The following is a 19,106-nucleotide window of genomic DNA, read 5'->3' on the forward strand; positions in this document are numbered from 1 at the left end:
TGGCACTTGCTCCACTCTCTGTTGGATTTCAGTCCTTTCCACTGCTTCCCACAAGCAAACTGGGCCCTTTTGGTGCTAATTCTTGGGTGGGCAGGCTTGTGTATGTTCTAGGACCCTGTGGGTGTCTTCAACAAACTCTCTCATGAGGTTGGGCATCTCTTCCGGCACCTCAACCCCTACAGGTGTTTTTAATTGGTGATTTAAGGTTTTATTTCCCCACACTGGGACCCTGGGTTTCAAGGTCTGTCTCACTCCCCAGTTTTGCCTGGTTTATCTGCACGTAAATGTGGGACTGCCTGGTCAGCCAGCTGCCTTGTATGCCATGCCCTGCTTCATAATCACCACCTCACTGGGTCTGCCTGTTGCCACCCCATGCCTGGGGTCTGCCAGACACTGCCTGCACACCCAGGGTCCACCCGCTGCCTTCTTGCACACCCAGGGTTTGTTAGCTGCTGCCTTGTGCACCCAGTGCCACTACTTTTTTTGCCAGGACCCCTCTCAGCCAGGCTGCCCAACTCCACCCCTCCTACCAGTCTAGATGAATGTGTCTATTTTAACTCGTTGGTTGTTGAAATTCCATACAGTTCAATTTTCTGTCAGTTCTGGTTGTTATTTTTTTTCTAAATTATTGTTGTCCGTATTTTGGTTGTGCAAGGAGACACAGTATGTCTACCTATACCTTCATCTTAGCCAGAAGTCTGCTGTGGCATTTTAAATAGAACACTCCTCTCTCAGTTTTGACTTCAACTATTAGACTTCAACACACTTGGAATCAGAAATCTTTTCTTTTCTTTCCTTTCTTTTTTCTTTCCAAAAGGAAAAGCAAAATATAGCACTATAGCTCAAGTTTTTGGTTTCTCTTTATCTGACCTGGATATTGGGCTGCAGTGGGAGAAAAAAGAACTGGTATAGAAAAAGCTGGTGGCAGAGTAGGAAAAGATGTGGGCTGAGCACCTGAGGCTTTGTGGGTACCCATGGCCACATAGGGGGATCTTTAAATGAAGGTCATAAAGTAGGAAATCAAATGGTTGCCAACAAAACAAAATTAATTACTTTTCAAATTGATTAAAATCTTAGCTACCTGGAGGGACTTTTGGACTTTTACAAAACTGAGATTTAAGTCTCAGTTTCCTTAGTTTCCTCTCAGAAAAGTGTTTTACATATTTAAATTTGATTCACCTCAGTTATTATTCTTATAGAAAAAAAATGTGTTTATAACAGTCCCAGAGTACCATTATTGTATAATCAGTTTGACTGAAACTCTAATTGCACATAATGCTCTTGTCTTCTTTCTAGAAATCTTCTGTCCAAATCCTCCCGCAATCCTGAATGGGAAACACACAGGAACTTCTCTGAGAAACATTCCCTATGGAAAAGAAATATCTTATACATGTGACTCCCACACTGACAGAGGGATGACCTTCAATATCATTGGGGAGAGCACCATCCGCTGCACAAGTGACAGTCACGGGAATGGGATTTGGAGTGGCCCTGCCCCTCACTGTGAACTTACTGATTCTACTGGTCAGTGCACACTGCCCCCCAATGGATCAGTGTATCTGGGCAAGAACTTCCATACTTCTATCATTACAGTCATTTATACATTTCAACATGACTTTGTTATGAATATCAGACACAGAAGTACCTGCCAGGAAAATCACATGGTTTTAGAGGTGCTTCCCTATGCCAATTGGTGGTAGTCTGATGACTGCCCACTGGGGTGAGGAATGTAGGATGGTGAGGAGAGGAGGGATCAGAGAGTGGAGAGAACCAGTGAGGCCCAGAGTTTATAAAGAACATTTTAAAAGCAATGAAAACTAATGCCAATGAAAATATTCGGATATGCCATCTCTATTACTACTTGCTTTTATACTAGATAGATGGTGTGCTGACCAAAATGTACATGTTGATGGAGTAATTTACTTCAAAACTGGTAATGCTACAGAAATAATTAGAAACGTCCAAAGTAAGCATTTGTGCTTCTTTTATTACATCTAAGTGTTACACTCAACCCATTACTGCATTTGTTGACCCGTTGTCTCACCTTTAGCAAAGGGAACTCAGGGTGCCCTGGAGAAAAGTAGTGGATGCTTGTGTTCTTGGCCTCTGTAGCACATTTCTTTTCTAACTTTAAATCACAGCACCTGGCCCTCAGAGTGTCCTTTGTGGCTGTAATTGTCCACACAAGCTCCATACTCTAGTGAGGACAGACAGCAATGAATCAGTAATTTGTAGATCCCAATGGTACTTCCAGCTGGTACAGTCTGCAGATAGAGAAAGCACATGACTCTATGTAAAGGCTGAGAAGTCTGGGTTAGCAGAATTAGTCTTCCCACTGACTCATAGACATATAGTGCCTTGAGACCTGCCTGCCTGGGTCTTCATGCAGCTCTAATAGTCACAGATATTATTAAATGTGCTGACATGCTCATACTTTTATGTTTAACTGAGTCTTTTCCTGCTCCTAGTATGCCCACCTCCACCCAAGATGCACAATGGGCATTACACTGGAGGGGATGCATCTCCATATCTTCCTGGGATGACAGTCAACTACATTTGTGACCCAGGCTACCTGTTGGTGGGAAAAGCCTACATTTTCTGTACACATGAGGGAACCTGGAGCCAATCTGACCATTATTGTAAAGGTATCTCTTATTCTTGCTTGGTTTTTATGTAAGACTGATGTATGAAACTAATAAGGTTGAGATAGATCACTTCTGAGAAGATGGTGAAATGAGTGTCAGTAGAAAAGGAGAAAAGGAGAACAAACAGTGGGAAGGACAGTTTCCCAAGGATCCTCAACTCTACCAAATAAGTAGGAAGAACCAATGGAGTTTTTAGTAATATAATGATATCACATACTAATTTAAAATGCTTTACAAGCTTTTAACTAATAAAATATTTCAGCTCTAAAGGACCCCAGAGGACCACAGTTGGTCCTCACAAATGCCCTCAGAATGTCAATAAGAGACTAGAAGCACTTTGTTGTGAGGACAATACAAGTGAGGTCAAGAGGAATTAGGTCTGCAATTACTGCCTAAGGAGTCTCACTACTGTGGAAAGCAGCACCAATACAATGGCACTGGTTCAGTCAAGATAGCATAAAATATATAAAAAAAATGAAATCACTCATGTTAACCAAGATGGCACCAGTCAGCCAGGACACTTTGGTTCAAGAGGGAACCTACCTAAGTCATACTAGATACATTCACCAAGGAGATACACCCAAGATATCTGCACACATGATCAGAACAGTCATATGTGCAGAACAGGACCACCTATAGACAGGCTCCTGGAGAAATTCTCCACTTGCCATCAGAAATGCCAAGACACTTATCAAGAGACCCAGAAGGGTGGAGTATACCACTCTCAGGTATAAGTGAGGCAGACTCCAGACCACTGCTGAGACAGCTGAGCTCCACACATCAGAGTGGTGCTCCATGCCACACTGATCTCCCTTGCATCAGCCACCAGAGGCTATGCCCTGCTGGACTGAGGATTTCTTCTGCCCTGCTGCCCACCTGGCTGCAGAGATTCTTCTTTGCAAAATGCTGAAGGCTCCCTCGCCCACTGTGCTATCTCCCAGACCTGCAGACAGACTCTGGGACTTGGGGTCATTATTCCCTATTGATTGCTCTGTGTGTGTTACATTTCTCTTCAACTATTAGAGTGTGAGTGCGATATTAATGTATGTTGATGTTCTACTTTGAGTGAATCTGCATTCAACAAAAGCTAAGTGAATAGCATAGTTACCTTGTATGACTCTTGTCTGCTCCTTGGTGTCAGGCTACACAGCTGGCAGCTAGCCAAGTAGTTGCCTGTCTTACTTTTAAGAAAGATTATATTGCCAACATACATTTGCAACAGCTCTAATCTTCAATACTAAAAGTAAGGTGTTTATTTACTTTTACAAGTCTCTGAAACAAGTCCCCAAAATTATTTCCATTATGTCTGCCTGTGTTTGCAAAATAACATACAACTTTAAAATCTTTGTTGGCAATATTCTAAAAAGCTGCAAAATGTAGAAATAAAAAAGCATATGCTATTGAGATCTTTACAAAAGTGAGTTGTGTTAGTCTCCAGAATTTGATGGGGTGTGATTAGTATTCTTGCTATCTTACTGAGGAGGAACTTGAGGTGAAGCAAAATCCAGTCCTTGATCCAGTCTGTGATCCACAGCTCAGGGAGTGGTGGTGCTAGAATTGGACCCCAGCTCAGCCCCTGCTTTCAAACATTTCACTCTATACTGTGTCCTTTTCAATGTGGCTCTTTTAACTTTGCAGAACTATAAGTTAAGTGATTTTTGCTTTGCTTGTTTCTTTTCTATTCTTTTCATTTTCAAAATACTATGTAAGGGCAGAGATGAGATATTTCTAATAGTAAGAACTTGTTAGTTTTATGGCTTCCATGGTTACAGGAAATTTATGCCCCCACACTGACCTAAAAGTCTCAGAAACACTCCTGGGCCTCCTGCCCCTCGGTTTTACAGACAAAGAAGAATTAGCCCACCAAAATGATAGTGAGAGACTCTGTTCTGGTTATTTGCCAGAATGGGTGACACTTGCAGAGCCCCTGTGGCTTTGCTGAAACCAAAAGTTTCCCTTTCCTTGCCTTAGTTGCATAAGGAATATGAAAATTCAGGTAATAGTTCAATGATTAATTATTTAGATTAAGACTATGGGATAGTTGTTCTGAAAATAAAAGAATTATATTCTATTCTTCTGGAAGCTGCTTTCTTTTCATTTAAGTAAATTTTGTTTTAATAGCTGTTCTCTCAGAACATGGCTTATTCATTCTCCATTTTTAGCATTAGCAAAATCAACCAGGAACCTTGTTTAAAAGACAGTTTCTTAACCTGCATCCCAAAGAACTTTGATTCTGACATTTTCAGTTGGAGTCCAGAGGTCTATTTTTAGTAAACCCACTATAATATTCTGATGTAGAAAAACCACAGACCATACTGTTGGAAAAAGTACTTTACCTGGTTGGGTTTTATAAAGAAAAAAAAATAGACTGTTACAACTGAAAAGCAGATTTTGCTTAAATTGAAGAAAGTGTTTGCTGCTCTGAGAAAGAAAGCAAAGTAAAGGTTAAGCTAAATGAGATAAAGTAAATTAAGTAGAAAATTGGTATTTTACATGTAGAATCATGCTATTCTAACTTCTTTGTTCTATGCATAGAAATGAGCCAGAAACAGGCATTTAGTCAAGAGGCAGAACAGCAGTAGTTATTGTATTCCTAGGGAAAGCTAATGTGATATTCCTGTTTCCTTAGGGTCTGACCCAAGTGGACCCAGGCTGGAATACAGTTAGCCTAACTCCTAATCTGTCCACAACTTTCCAGTTGCAGAGTTGCTCACAATTAAAAGTGACTTACAGCACATTCCACATTCAATTATTTTACCTAAGAAAACAAAGTCAGAGAATTTTAAATCATGACATTTTGGGGGAGAAGATGTAGTTTTTCTTGATGGAAAACATGATGAATGGTCTTTGTGGAAGGGAAAATAGGTTTGAGGTCATAGAGCTTTTCATTTATGGCAGTTACTACAAACATTTATCAATAAAATATAGATTTCCTTCTGATTTTTCTAATTTCAGAGGTAAAATGTAGCCTTCCACAGTTTATGAATGGAATCCAGAAGGGGTTGGCAATGAGCAAAGAATTTAAATACAAAGCAAATGTAACCTTGGAGTGTGAAAATGGGAATACTCTGGAAGGCAGTCCCTGGAGCCAGTGCCAGGCGGATAACACCTGGGACCCTCCTCTGCCCACATGCACATCTCGTAAGTACAAGAGCAAGTGCAAGGACTGTAGGTCCTTATCAGTCATGGTACTGTTCATCCATTCACTCATATACTGTCATCAAATGTGGTGTGATGTTTATGGCACATGGTAGAACTAAGGAGTGCACTAGAAGCCTCTGCTTCTTCTCCAAAAGCCCTTAACAATGAAGAGTCAGGCAAGCGTTCCTCTCCTCACACTTCTCAACCTGTTTATCTGTCCTGGGGGAACCCTCTGAACCTTTTGTGTTTACATTGCTTTATTGTTGCATGCATCGCATGGTAATGATTTGTTTATAGCCCAGGGATCTTAAAACTCAGAAGCCCATCAGTGATAGAGCCATCCTTCAAGAATATTTTCAGCATGAGTCAGGAAGCACCATCCAAGTTGCTGAGACTAGCTGTTTCAGCTCCCTCACTGGTGTAGACTACAAGATTGTAAACGGGCACAGCTGGACTCAGCAGATTAGAAATCCTGTATCTTTGAGCTCTGGAGAAGAATAGCCCTCTGCTGGCAACTAGAGGGTAATGTAACATAGAAAATCCTAAACCTTGAACTTGTATGCATCAAGAAGCTGATGCACAAAATTAACAATGAATAACTTATCTTAACCTAAGTTAGTGCTAGTTTTCCTCCACCCATCCTTATGATTCTTATTTATAATAATGAGTCCCAAGATTCTTCAAGATATGCTTAATAGTTAACTCCTCAAATGTGCTAGCTAATCTTACAAATAATATTCCCAAATTATAAACTTGTCACTCTCTTAATAGCAGATTGCATCCACTTTGGCAAAAAGCTCACTGCCTACCTGACTGAATGAATGCCTTTAGAGGATTCTGAAGATGTAGATGTGAAAGACAGAAAATTCACACAATTGGGGGACCACCTTACCAGATATTAAAAGAAAATGTAAAGCTACAATATACAAATCACTTTAAACCAGCACAAGTAGATATTTGTGAAACAAAAATAGATATTAAGTGAATTATACTTATTTTATAAAAGAAACAAGATCAACATTAATAAAATAAGGGTTATTATAAATAACAGTAAGATTATCTTATAAATGAAATATAATAGTTGATATATCATCAATCCACAGGGAAGATAAACATGATCATATAATATAGGTAGCACTGAAACAAACCTAAAAACTTTCTTTATACCTTACAAAAAGTAAGAGATGTAATAAAGAGTTAAAGTTTTAAAATTCAACATGGAAAAGCTAACATAAAAATTAAAGATATATTTACCAAACTACTAGAAGAAAGTCAACTATGAGAATTTTTGATATAATAGAGAAAATCATAAAAGGTCAACAAATTTAACCTCCAGGTTATGTATGTATTTTGGAAAGTAAATAAGAAAGCAGAAGAGAGATGAGAAATATGTAAAATTTAATGAAAAGTTAATAATGTTATCATACAAGTAGCAGTAGTGGTAGTTGTGGTGGTAAATTAACAACTACTGAGTGCTTAATTCCACTGTTCAGAGGTTAAAGAAATTCTACACATATGTAAAAGCCTAGATGCATGGGAGCATGTACCAGGAGGGAATGTACCAACACATTTAATGGTGGTATTATATGATTTTTCTTTTGCTCTATTTTATACATTTTAGCTGTAGTTCTACTAATTCAATGTTAAAAATATTAAGTTGAAAAGAAAAAAACACATATCCTGAATATACAAGATAAATGAGACTGAGTAAAACCAGTGTTTTTTTATATATATTAGAACAAAATGAGACTGTGTAAGGACAAAAATTAGGATAGACTGTCCCTGGCTGAGGGCTCCTGTGGAGTGTGAGACTGATGCATTTGTGACCTTTCTCTTCTTTTTAGGCTCACGTGGCACTCTCATTATTGGTAAGTTTTATAAAGAGTTTGTTGAGAAACTCTAGCATCTCTAACAGTAAGTATATTAAGTACCCACTTATAATGAATGAAATGTAAAAAGGGAGATCAAACTATCTTACATTGTGATTTCATTCAGAAAGGAAATAGTGATAAACTCAGGCCATGTGTGACAGAACTGGCATCCTCACATGCGTATAGAGTGAGTGTTCTCTACAAGAGCTTCTATACTAGCTGTGAACCATTACAAATGACCAGTCATTCATATCATTTTATTGTAGATGGAGAATACAACCTGGGAATATTCTTTGGGATGATAGTCGTGCCCACTTGCACAAATTGGAAACCACAAAGACCAGTTTTCTAAGCCCATTTCTGGAGTCTGTGTATGTGAGAGGAAGAGTCATGATAGTTTCCTTCAGAGGGAGTTGCTAGGGTCTGTGGTATATAATAGTTCTTGCCTCAGGCCTTACACAAGAGACATGTGCAGGGCCCTGGAGAGCTGGAGCCCAGGAGCACCAGCACTGTTCTCACATACTTGTTGAAAGGCTGCTGTTGGACTGAAGGTTACAACACTGCTCTGCTCACTCCTTACATATAATCCTGTGGTTGTAACACTAATGTCCTTGATTAAACAAGAAGCAGAAGGGGAACCTTGAAGGTAAGCCTGTGTCAGTGTTTGTTAAACCAGAACGTAGTTGTATTTTTTTTTAAAAAAATCATTGGCAATCTCTAGAGAGACTAGATATTAAGATAGAGTTTAAAATCTATGCATATATTTTCCATGCATTTAACTGCCTTGTTTTACTGCCTAGGCACATCCTTTGGTATGATCCTTATTGTACTCAGCATTGTTTCCTGCTGGATGATTCTAAAGCGCAAAAAAGGGTCAGTACAGCCATATTCTCTTAGAAAATGTTTATTACTATACTTGCCTCCTCTTGGAATCCAAAGAGAAGTGAATGAAAACCTCAGATAAAAGCACTACATAAACAGATGTAGTAACTTTTATAAAGAAGGCCTTTGAAGCACATTATGCAAAGAGAAATATTCACACTAATATATACCATATTCAGAACACTTCTTTTAAAAGGTTAGAATTTTAAGAAGGACTCGAGTTTTAGATAGGAGAAAACAGTAGAAGGAATTTTCCCAACGATGTCAATGAGGCAGCTGGTGTCCCACTTTGCTGAGGCATTCCAGACTCCCTCCTCAGTGCACAGACCCTATCAGGGAGCTAACAGTCAGAGAGTGTGGCCCACTGGTCCACACATCTCAGGCTGCCAGTGTGGAAGGACTGAGGTATTGCATTGGTTATTTAAAAAATAAATATTTTATTACAACCATTTACCTTTTAGCCCTGGCTGGTATAGCTCAGTTGGTTGGGCATCATTCCCCAAAGTGAAAGGTCACCAGTTCAATTCCCAGTCAGGCCACATGCCTGGGTTTTGGGTTTAATCCCCAGTTAGGGGCATACAAAACACAACTGATAAATGTTTCTCTCTGGCATCAGTATTTCTCTCCTTCTCTTTCTCCCTCTCTTCTCTCTCTCTAAAAGTAAATAAATAAACTCTTCCTTAAACACCATTTCCCTTTAAATTTACAAATACCTTGGGAGGATTAAGATCTAAATAAAGAAATATTTTTGATTGGGAAGAGAAGACACACAGTTTTTGAATTAGTTTGTTTAACAATAATAAAATCAGTGAGATTAAAATCAAAGAAATCAATGTTATAAGCTTTACAAATTCTATACCAATGAAAAACAGCTTATAAATATAGCTGAACAGTTTTCTAAACAAATGCAGTCTCCTAAAGAAGCATTATAAAAACTGAAGTTCTAACATTTCACAAAACGTACCAATGTAATTTTTTTTTAAGAGCAGACTGCCACAGCTGAACTTTTTGCAAATAATCTAGTCACTTCCTTCCTCCTGCTTCTTCGAATTTCCCACTCCTATTAATTTATCTCTAATGTTTTTGGTCCCCACCACACTCCTCACCATCTCCCTTCCTTCATGATGTTCTCCCTGTGAGCAGGGACCACCTATAGGCACTCAAAATAATTTTGTTTAATAATTTCTGACCTCTACTTACGGAGTAGACAACATTCGTCATGCAAATAGCAACAGCTAATATAGCTTTACCATTCATTGTCTTCTTTGGTATGCAAAGCAACTCTAAGAGGTAGGTAAGTACAACAATGTTGTTCCAAAACACAAAACATAAATTCAGAGAAATTCAGCAACTTGCTTAATATCATATCAATAGGAAGTTGTCAAGAGTTAAGCTTTTATTTCCAGTTATCTGAGTCAAAATCCTGAACCCATTCAGCTGTTCCATTGATAATTTTAGTTGCACATTTCTTAATCTATATTCCAGAAAATTCAGTACCCAGAACTATATATACTATAAAGCTGGAATATTTCTTTTTATCCCTTTCTTATAAACCTTCCATCTCCACTTCTATGTACTTGGATTTGTTTTAGCTATTTGGGTATATTGAGCCAATATCCTTCTGTAGAACGGTATGCAATCTCTCATAACGACCATGAACCAACTAGATTGCCATTCATTCAACATTACTTCAAACCAGGAAAGTAACCCACAGGTCTGGCTGCCCACTACCATGAAAGCCAACCTCATGAAGCAGGTTCTAGTTGAGAAGGAAAGCGGTTTATTCAGGAGTCTACAGTCTGAGAAGATGGCAGGCTCATGCCTCCAATTCCATCTTACCTGAGATGGTAAGATGGATCATTCAGGGGAGCCATGGAAAGAGGGAGACAAAGGAATTTCTGGCAACATGAAGTTTCTCAGCTCTGCTCTCTGGTGCTTTCAACATTCCCTCCTGTGTATGTCATCACGTAGTTGTATTTCTCTATCCACAGTTTTACCGCAGATGTTCAGGAGCAGGATGTGCAGGCTACATTTCTGCTAGTTCTGATATAAATTGCTGACACTTGTCCAGTTCTTGTGGTCAGGGGCGTTCCTAGGTCAGGCAGGAACTGCAACTGCTGATGTCTACAAAAGACTCATAAGGAAATTTTTAATACATAATTTTTCTGAGTCTTTTAATACAGCCCATTCTATAATTGCTACTTGATTAGTATGTTTTTTTTCAACCACTGCTGTAATTCCCCACTGTTACGTACTCATTGAGGTTGTATTCTCTCACATCCCATATATAACTCATCATCTAAGACAACTTTCAGACCATTACTTATCTCACCACAGAATCACTGCTCCTTGGAAGCCCATACCACCCGGATGTACAACCCTCTCCTTCCTCATACTGGATCTCAAGTTTGCCTTTCCTCATCCTGTGAAAACTTTGGCTCCTGACTCACATTTTTTTTTGTCTCAAGTGAGGTCCTCATCTATTTCATATGAGAGGATAAAGAGTAAATAATGAGAAAGCACTGGAAAGTGGTAGCATGCATTTCCTCTTTGTGCTTCCAGGCTTATGTCCCTGGTAGTAATGCACGCTTGAAATAAAGGTGCTAGCATTATTTATCAATTCATTTATCTAAAATAAACTTCTCATTAGATAACCCCAAAAGAAGCAGCACAGTATATTATGTAAGACCATGGGCTTTGCACAAGTAAGACCTGTGTTCACACTCACTAGCTTTAAAACCCTGGGAAACATGCTTCATCTCTCTAATCTTTATTATCCTTGACTGAAAGGTAGGGGTAATAGTAGTTCCTACCTCAACTTAACAGAGTGCATTGCTTATGATGAATGTCAGAAAATGTTAGCTAATGTTATTTATACATAACTTATAATTAAGATTTAAGTGATTACATATTTCTTTTACTGTCAGTTCTCATATGTCTTCATGACAACAACTGCTACTTCCTATACTATAGGTCTTCCACAAAATACAGAACATGTATATTCACTATCAGGGGAAAAAGGAAGCCTTGTGTTAGATTGCAGTGCAAAGCCATTTACATTATGAAGCTTGATGTCACAGCTTTATTGAACAGTATTTACTAATTAATATAACTTTGAGAATAGGTAAATGTGTTGTTTTACAGGATGAGCATTTGTCTAGAAGCAGTTTAGAGTTCTTACACAACATATAGGATGGTTTTAGTATTATTTTCTAATCCAAGGTTTTACTTAGTCTTGAAAAGTATGACTTGGCTACATTTTTTTCTTTTTAGATGCCTTACAAAGATATCCAAAACCTGAGGCAAATTGTGCTCTAATTTTCCAGAAATTTCATTTAAAAAGCCACCAACTAACTTCTTTCAAAACTGAAATGTATGTAATTAAATTATTTTCCTATCTTTTTCTCCCCTGCCAATTAGCAGTAATAGAGATGAAGAATCTAAAGAAGTAAATATTTATTTACAACCCCAAGAAGGCAGCTGTGATCATGCACAAAGTCTGCAAACAAATCAGGAACATAACAGGTACCTAATATTCAAATTAACTCAAAAAGCTTTTAAAAACTCAAATATGGAAGATGGAAATGGGATTTAAATATGATGTTGCACCAGGGAGGTTACTGATACCAAAGGTGTTTGGAAGTATTCAGGAGCTGGAAACGTCATGTTGTTGTTGCTTTTCTTGGATAACTGTTGTCTCTGTGATCTGGGGTGAGGACTCTGTCAGTGCTGTGCATGGGCACTGGTTTTCAAAGCATTCTTGTAGTTTTGCTCATTTATGCCATGAACCTTTGGGAAGTAGAAAGCTTTACTTTTCCTTGTGGAACCCAAGCATTTGCCATTTGGGTGTGCCTCCAACTCCCCCAGTTCCCCTTAAATGCGCAGAATCTCTTGAGGATCCCATGGAGACTTTCTCTTCACCTCTTGCTTTCCCACTTTCACTGACCTCTGTCCCTCACCTGATCTCCTAGGAAGGCTCCCTCCTTTCTGTCCTCCTCCTCTTGAGCTTGTTACCATGTCTTATCCCTTCATTCCACCTACTCAAGTAGCCCTACACCAAGCTGTTGTGTAGTAAATGCCCAGCTTCTTGATAAAGCTGTGATGGGAAATAACACTACAACCCAAAGTGGCACACAACATAGACATGAATATTAGAAATTGCTGAACGAAAAAGTAACTGTTTTTGTAAATAAAGTGTTACTGGAACACAGTTGTCCAGTCACTTACCTATTGTCTGTGACTTTTCCACACTACAGCTCAATTGAAAAGAGCAGTGCCCCCTTTACCTGTGGGGGATACATTCTGACATCTGCAGTGCATTCCTAATACTGTGGATACTACTGAACCCTACATATACTATGTTTTTTCCATCTTATCTATGCACTCATTGCACACTGTGACCATGACTTTTGCAGTTTGAGGTGTGACAGCAAAACTAGCACAAATTTTCTTTTCCCTCTTCATAATTCACTGGTGGAAGATGTGTCCTTACTTAGATCTTAGCAACTTCAGGATATTGTTTTTCTTTTCTGAAGTTGAAAACTTTCACTTTTTACTTAAAGGAAGCACTTCAGAGCTTCTCTCTGGCATGTCAAAGTGCCAGCATCACTACTCTTGCACTTTGGAGCCATAAGTAAGTAAAATAAGGGTGACTTGAACACAGGACTGTGATACCATGACAGTCCATCTAATAACCCACATGCTGCTTTGTGACTAGCAGGCAGGGAGCATATACTGTGGATACACTGGGCAAAGGAAGGATTCATGTTCCAGGTGGGATCACCTGAGATTTCATTATGCTACTCAGAATGGCATGCAATTTAAAATTTATGAACTGTTTATTTCTGGTTTTTCATTTAATATGCTCAGATCAGGATGGACTGTGGGTGGCTGAAATCATGGAAAGCCAAACCACAGGTAAGGTGAGACTAACTGTACATGCCACAGATTCCCAGAGACTGTGTGGCCCACGAAGTCAACATATTTACTACCTGAAACTTAAGAGGAAAAAATTTATAAAAGCCTGAACTATTTCACACTATAATTATTTTCTCACTGGCCAGGTACCCTTTAGCCTTGGCTTTTTACCCTGTTTCCAAGCCTCTCTCACATTTGTCCATTTTTGTTCATAAATTTAACCCACTCTCAGAGTATGTCATGACAGCTCTTGGTTTTCTTGTAACTCCCAAACTCCATTTTTCTTCAGCACACAGAGCAATTCATCCAGGCCTTGTTTACTCTGGCCATAACCAACAGTCCTAACATTTCTTAAGTTCCCCAGGGCATTTTCAGAAACAAGCAAAACTCTAGAAAAGGATCAGGCCACTCCTGTGGAAAAGAGAAGCAAAATGCCACATTTTTAAGTACATTTTTTGGCCCACCTCTTTCCCATAGCGATGTGCATTAATGTAAACCTTGCATTTGGTATCTAAATCTATGTCAGAAATCCTAAATTCTACAGAGGACAGTGAAAGCAGCCACCAGGAAAGATAAGGGGGTGGGAGAGACATTTACAATTACTCAAGAAACAGGCAATTCAACTCTTTCTAAACCAAAATGTACAGGGTTTGGTCAATTTTCTCCTAAAAAGAAATGAATACACAAAGCCCTATGTTTATTATCTGGATTCTACTCACTTTATTTCTGTCAAATAGATTGTTTTCAAGACTGGTCATGGAAGCAAATGAAATGTACATTGTTATTTAATAATTCAGATTGGGCCATTTAGTTTTTGAAGCTTTAATGATCCCTTTCAAATGGGCATTTACAAATGCCTAGGGAATGTGTGGCTAGGATACCAAGGGGATAAGGAAGTCATGAGTGAAAATGGCATGTCTTCCTAGGAGAATATTTTTTCTGAGGTTATTCATATAGTTCAAAGGGAAAGTGGTAGTATTTTTATATTAACACAAATACATTATGAGGGAGCAGAAGGCAAACATTGCAGATTTTAGGATAAAATAAGACAGAGAATACTGTACTTTAAGTTAGCCTCTAAGCCTCTGGTGTGATTAGTTTTTCTTTTTTATTGGGGCACTTTGACAGAAAAGTTATGCAAAATTTATTTACAGCAGATTGCGAGGGTGATGGTTATCTTTGTTATAATTCATTTAAAAATATTCCAAAAGAATGCTTAAAATACCATATGATTTTGCCTCATTTCTGCCAGGTTACTTGCCTCAAGCACATTTCCATCTTTTTTACAATCTAGGTTGCATTAGCCCAGCTCAGAATTCACTCACTCAAGAAGTTCTCCCAAATAACTCCAGTCTAAAGAATTGTCTCTCTTTGTTACTCACAGCACTTCCTGCCTATTTCCACTTTTAAAATAAATTATTTTCTTGTGAGGATAATTTGCACTTATTATTGAAAACATAGAAAATACTGAGAAATACAAAAATATAAAAACTACTTATAATATCCTCCACCCAGTGGTTAGTATTGTTAAGCTACTTTTAACATTATTTTACATTTCCACAGTTATACTTTGAGATTATATTGATCTGATTTTGAAGGATTTTGGTTTCCCCAAGTGAAAATCATTATTCCCATTGTTAAAAACCATATGTAAATATATCCCACAGCATTCAACATTTCAATCACTGTTTTTTATTTCTTAACTCTGTTGCATTTATTCACTTGCTCACTTTTAATTTTATAAACATTGATTATTCACTTATAGGGTACCCTACATTGTGCTTATGTGTTTTCTCTCCCATGCTACATTAACTTATAAGTAGGACCATATTTTTAAAGTTCCCAAAATTTCTGAGTATAGATTTGACCAAATGAGAAGTGTTTGATAAGTATTTGAGAATGAATTTACCTAAATTTTAGTTGTCCTCAACTTTTTTGAAACATTCTTTACATCAAGGTGAATCTCAAATTGTGTTCATTGACTGTTGACCACCTTTTAATAAAAAGGTGGGAATTTCTTAATAAACTGAACTCAAATTTTCATTTAAAGTTTAACATTTTGGCCACAGGTGTTCTATAGGAGAAAAGTTAATCATTTGCGTCAACATCTCATAGAGAAGGAGTGAATTAGATTCTGAACCAAGCTGCAGATCTGTGCACTCAGTCCTGCTACAAGGTCAGAGAGGGTGATGTAAGTAAAGAGGCAGACTCGAAAGACACAGCCATGTGCTGAAGAACATGAAATTGCCCAGTGTTGATGCAGGTGACTTATGATGTTGGGAACACCTGTGAGCCAGAAAGAGAACAATGATGAGGGGTCAGGTAATAGAAATTACTGGGGTTTTCACGTGGGTTGATAGGCTTTATTAGGGGTCTGTCCATTTGTGACTAGACTGTGTTTCTGGCCTTAAGAAAGAGGAGAGGTCAGCATGGCCTCAGGAATTATTTGGATGACTCCGAGGCTATACAATACCTCCTTTCTATCTTGACTGTGATAAGGGGAAGAGGACATACTTTCTCAAGGCAACCCCTCTCCAACATACTAGATCCAGTATACTTTCCCCTTCCACAATCATGGTTAAAAGAGGAGACTCAGGGAATGATTTTGTGGGTTATGAGGGATCTGTATATCTTCTGAAAAGAGGCTCTTTGTATTTAGCTGCTCAACTTTGAGGACACTTTTTCTTTGACAAAAGAAGAATTGGGGAATGGTCAAGTTATTCACTCATCTCTCTCTTACCTACTCAGTATCTCAATTTATGTCACACTGTCTTGTGCCCTATACAGCAACCACAACAGTGAGAAATACACACTTCTTTTAAACTTGTCACTTCTATGTAATGCCAGCATCATGATTATTAGCACATAAATTTGGGGAAGTTCAGTTGTTGACCATGCTGTCATCTAAATAAGAATTCTTGTTATTTCAGTGTCATTCCTGGATAAAGTACTAAAAAGCTGAAGAATGCCTCAAATTAAAATCATCATTGGAAAAGAGCCAATTCATTGCAACAGAATTAGACCTGAGACTCATAAATCCTTTGAAGTGACTTCACAGAGATGCAGACATGTGCACTGAAGATGCTGAAGCTCTCCCAATACCTCAAGAAGCTCCATCCTCTTAGTTTGCACACTGTCACCTCTTTCCTCGTGCTGAAAGCACACACTGTCTGGTCGGAGGAAAGACTGCACTTAGAATATATAAATAGTGTCAATTACTCAAAAGAAGAAGGTGTGACCTAGGATTTCTGTTAATAAGTTGGTCATTTGTCTTTCTTATGTTTAATTGTTTATGTAGATGACTCTTGAACAATGTGGGGGTTAAGTGGTCCCATCTAAATAGAAAAGGTCTTTCCGATTTGTGGTTTGCTAAATTCTGGATGTGAAATCCCAGGATATGGAGGGCCACCTGTATAGTTATTAAAAAATATCCACATATAAGTGGTCCCATGAAGTTCAAACTCCTGCTGTTCAACTGTTAACTGTAATATGGAATGGACACATTTAAGGAGAATTGAGAAAGCGCAGGAGGAAGATATAAAAAACAAATGTCACCTATAACTATACTACCCAATGATAACCACTGTTAATGTTTGAATTCATTCTTTCTTTGTATATGTTTCTTTATACACACACATATATATTTCTTTCTTAAATACCTTCCCTTTTGTTTATAGAGCAGAATCCACTTTTTAACACAGATTGAAGTAAATGTATGCTATATCATTTTTCACTTTCTAAAGAAAAATAAGTAATTTCTGCTTACTAAAATCACATTAAATGACTATAGGAAAGTTGGGTCAAGAATATTCATGGGAAATGTCTGGGAAAAATAAATTTTGAATACTTCCTAAGGTCTATATCAAAAGTACTTTGTACTATGTTCTGTTTTAAAAACATACTAAAATTTAAATAAAAGGATATAAAAGTATCTTATTTACTTATATAAAAGTATCTTATTTTTAATAAGTTCAGAATAAACTAAATTTATTAAGGAACATGTCTTTTAAGAATTTATCAAATTAATACACAAGTATTGACACATTCTTAATAAGTAGCCCCAGAGTCTTTAAAAAATCCACATCCTTACAGATCAAAAATGGCCTCACATTTTTTATCTGAAAAGCAGAAATTATAGATCATAAATTCATATGGTGTGATATTATGGACTATGCTGATAATCTCTAGAAAATATCACTCTTTCTTGATTTTAAGAATAGATTTGTGTATGACTACTGCTAACTCCCGTGCAATTCTGGTTTTAGTAGTTCTTTTAAAGCATATTCTGCCACATTTACACTGATAAATATAAATAGTGAATTGGACATCAACCAGAAGGTCAATTTAAAATCATGAAAGAAAAAAAAAAGCAGCATAACCAGAAAGCCAGCTGACAAAGTGGGAGAAAAAAAATGCAACATATCACAGTCAAAGTGTCACAGGCTTGACTGAGAGTTAGTAATTCAAAGACCAGCCCTCCCCTTCTTCTCCCAAAGCGGGCAAAAGATATTTCTACAAGTCCCAGAAAGAGAGAGACAGAGAGGGAGAGGGAGAGAGAAGAAAGAAGGAAAGGAGGGATGGAGGGAGGGGAGAGGGAGGGAAGGAAGGAAGGAAGGGAGGGAGGGAGGGAGGGAGGGAGGGAGGGAGGGAAGGAGGGAGGGAAGGAGGGAAAGAGAGAAAGAAAAAAAGAGAAATCCAAAAATATGCAAAAAGGAAATCATGGTTTGTGCAGTTGGAACTTGAGCAGATCTCTATTATTTCTCAGGTTTCAGTAGAAGTATCTTTTAAAGGAAGACTAGAAATTAACTGTTTGAGAATGAGCCTTGCTTAGAATTACAAATCCCCTTGTACAAAAAAATTCTGAATTCTTTTGCTTACCCCAGAATGGAGTAGGTTGGTGAGCAATGTGATTAACCAATATCTGATGCCTGTGACTTTTTAAGTTGTGACTTGTTAGAAATTCATGAGATATGTTATAAACATCATTTGTCTGTGGGAACTACCATACATACTAACAATGTGTAAAATACCGTATTGTCTAACCTAATTATATTATTGAGCAATTCTCTTAACCTCTGGCCTCACATTTTTTATCTGAAAAGCAGCAGCTGAAACAGTTACTCTCCAAAGCTATTTCTAATGCTAATGTAACTTTCTTTTTGCCTTTTTGTGTACTTAGATGTGAGATGTAAGTTAGTTTAAGACCACAATGCTCAAATGAAATTTTCTGTCTCCACTATTATAATAAGAAAGAACAACATGCTGTATCATTGAAAATCTACTTATGGAATATGTTTTGCAATATATTTACTCTTTAAAGCCTTCATTGCCAACAGGGACAAATAAATGTGTTCCATCTGAGAAATGCCCTTCTTCCTTTATTTGATTGGTTTCAGAATACCTGCTTTGGGTGTGGCATGCCACAGCAATACTCTTGCTGGTAACAGCTATTGGCAAGCAGATGCTTACCAAGTGCAACAGAGGAGGCATGGTTCCCAGGGCCAACATCAAAAAAGACGGTGTATCTTCTGTCTAGCCATTCTCTTTCAGGTTTTCACAAACACCTAAGTTGCAATTCACCAGGGCATTGAAAAGCATCATGTAAATATAGTAATTTAGGGGCAAATAATCATCTAACATTGTTTTATTT

General features: G+C 37.9%; 1 protein-coding gene across 1 annotated transcript in view; it reads left to right on the plus strand.

The window, feature by feature from the left end:
* Positions 1 to 18,025, plus strand: part of CR1 (complement C3b/C4b receptor 1 (Knops blood group)) — a 121,419-nt gene extending 103,394 nt beyond the window's left edge. Inside the window, 7 exon segments of the mRNA XM_045850716.1 lie at positions 1,297 to 1,524; positions 2,469 to 2,645; positions 5,601 to 5,786; positions 7,631 to 7,654; positions 8,458 to 8,530; positions 11,960 to 12,064; positions 16,387 to 18,025. Coding sequence (XP_045706672.1) covers positions 1,297 to 1,524; positions 2,469 to 2,645; positions 5,601 to 5,786; positions 7,631 to 7,654; positions 8,458 to 8,530; positions 11,960 to 12,064; positions 16,387 to 16,402 — 809 coding nt within the window. The 3' untranslated portion in view covers positions 16,403 to 18,025.
* The last annotated feature ends 1,081 nt before the right edge of the window (positions 18,026 to 19,106 follow it).

This window comes from Phyllostomus hastatus, unplaced genomic scaffold, assembly GCF_019186645.2.
Source record: "Phyllostomus hastatus isolate PE091 unplaced genomic scaffold, TTU_PhHast_1.1 phas_contig_855, whole genome shotgun sequence".
Lineage (NCBI taxonomy): Eukaryota > Metazoa > Chordata > Mammalia > Chiroptera > Phyllostomidae > Phyllostomus > Phyllostomus hastatus.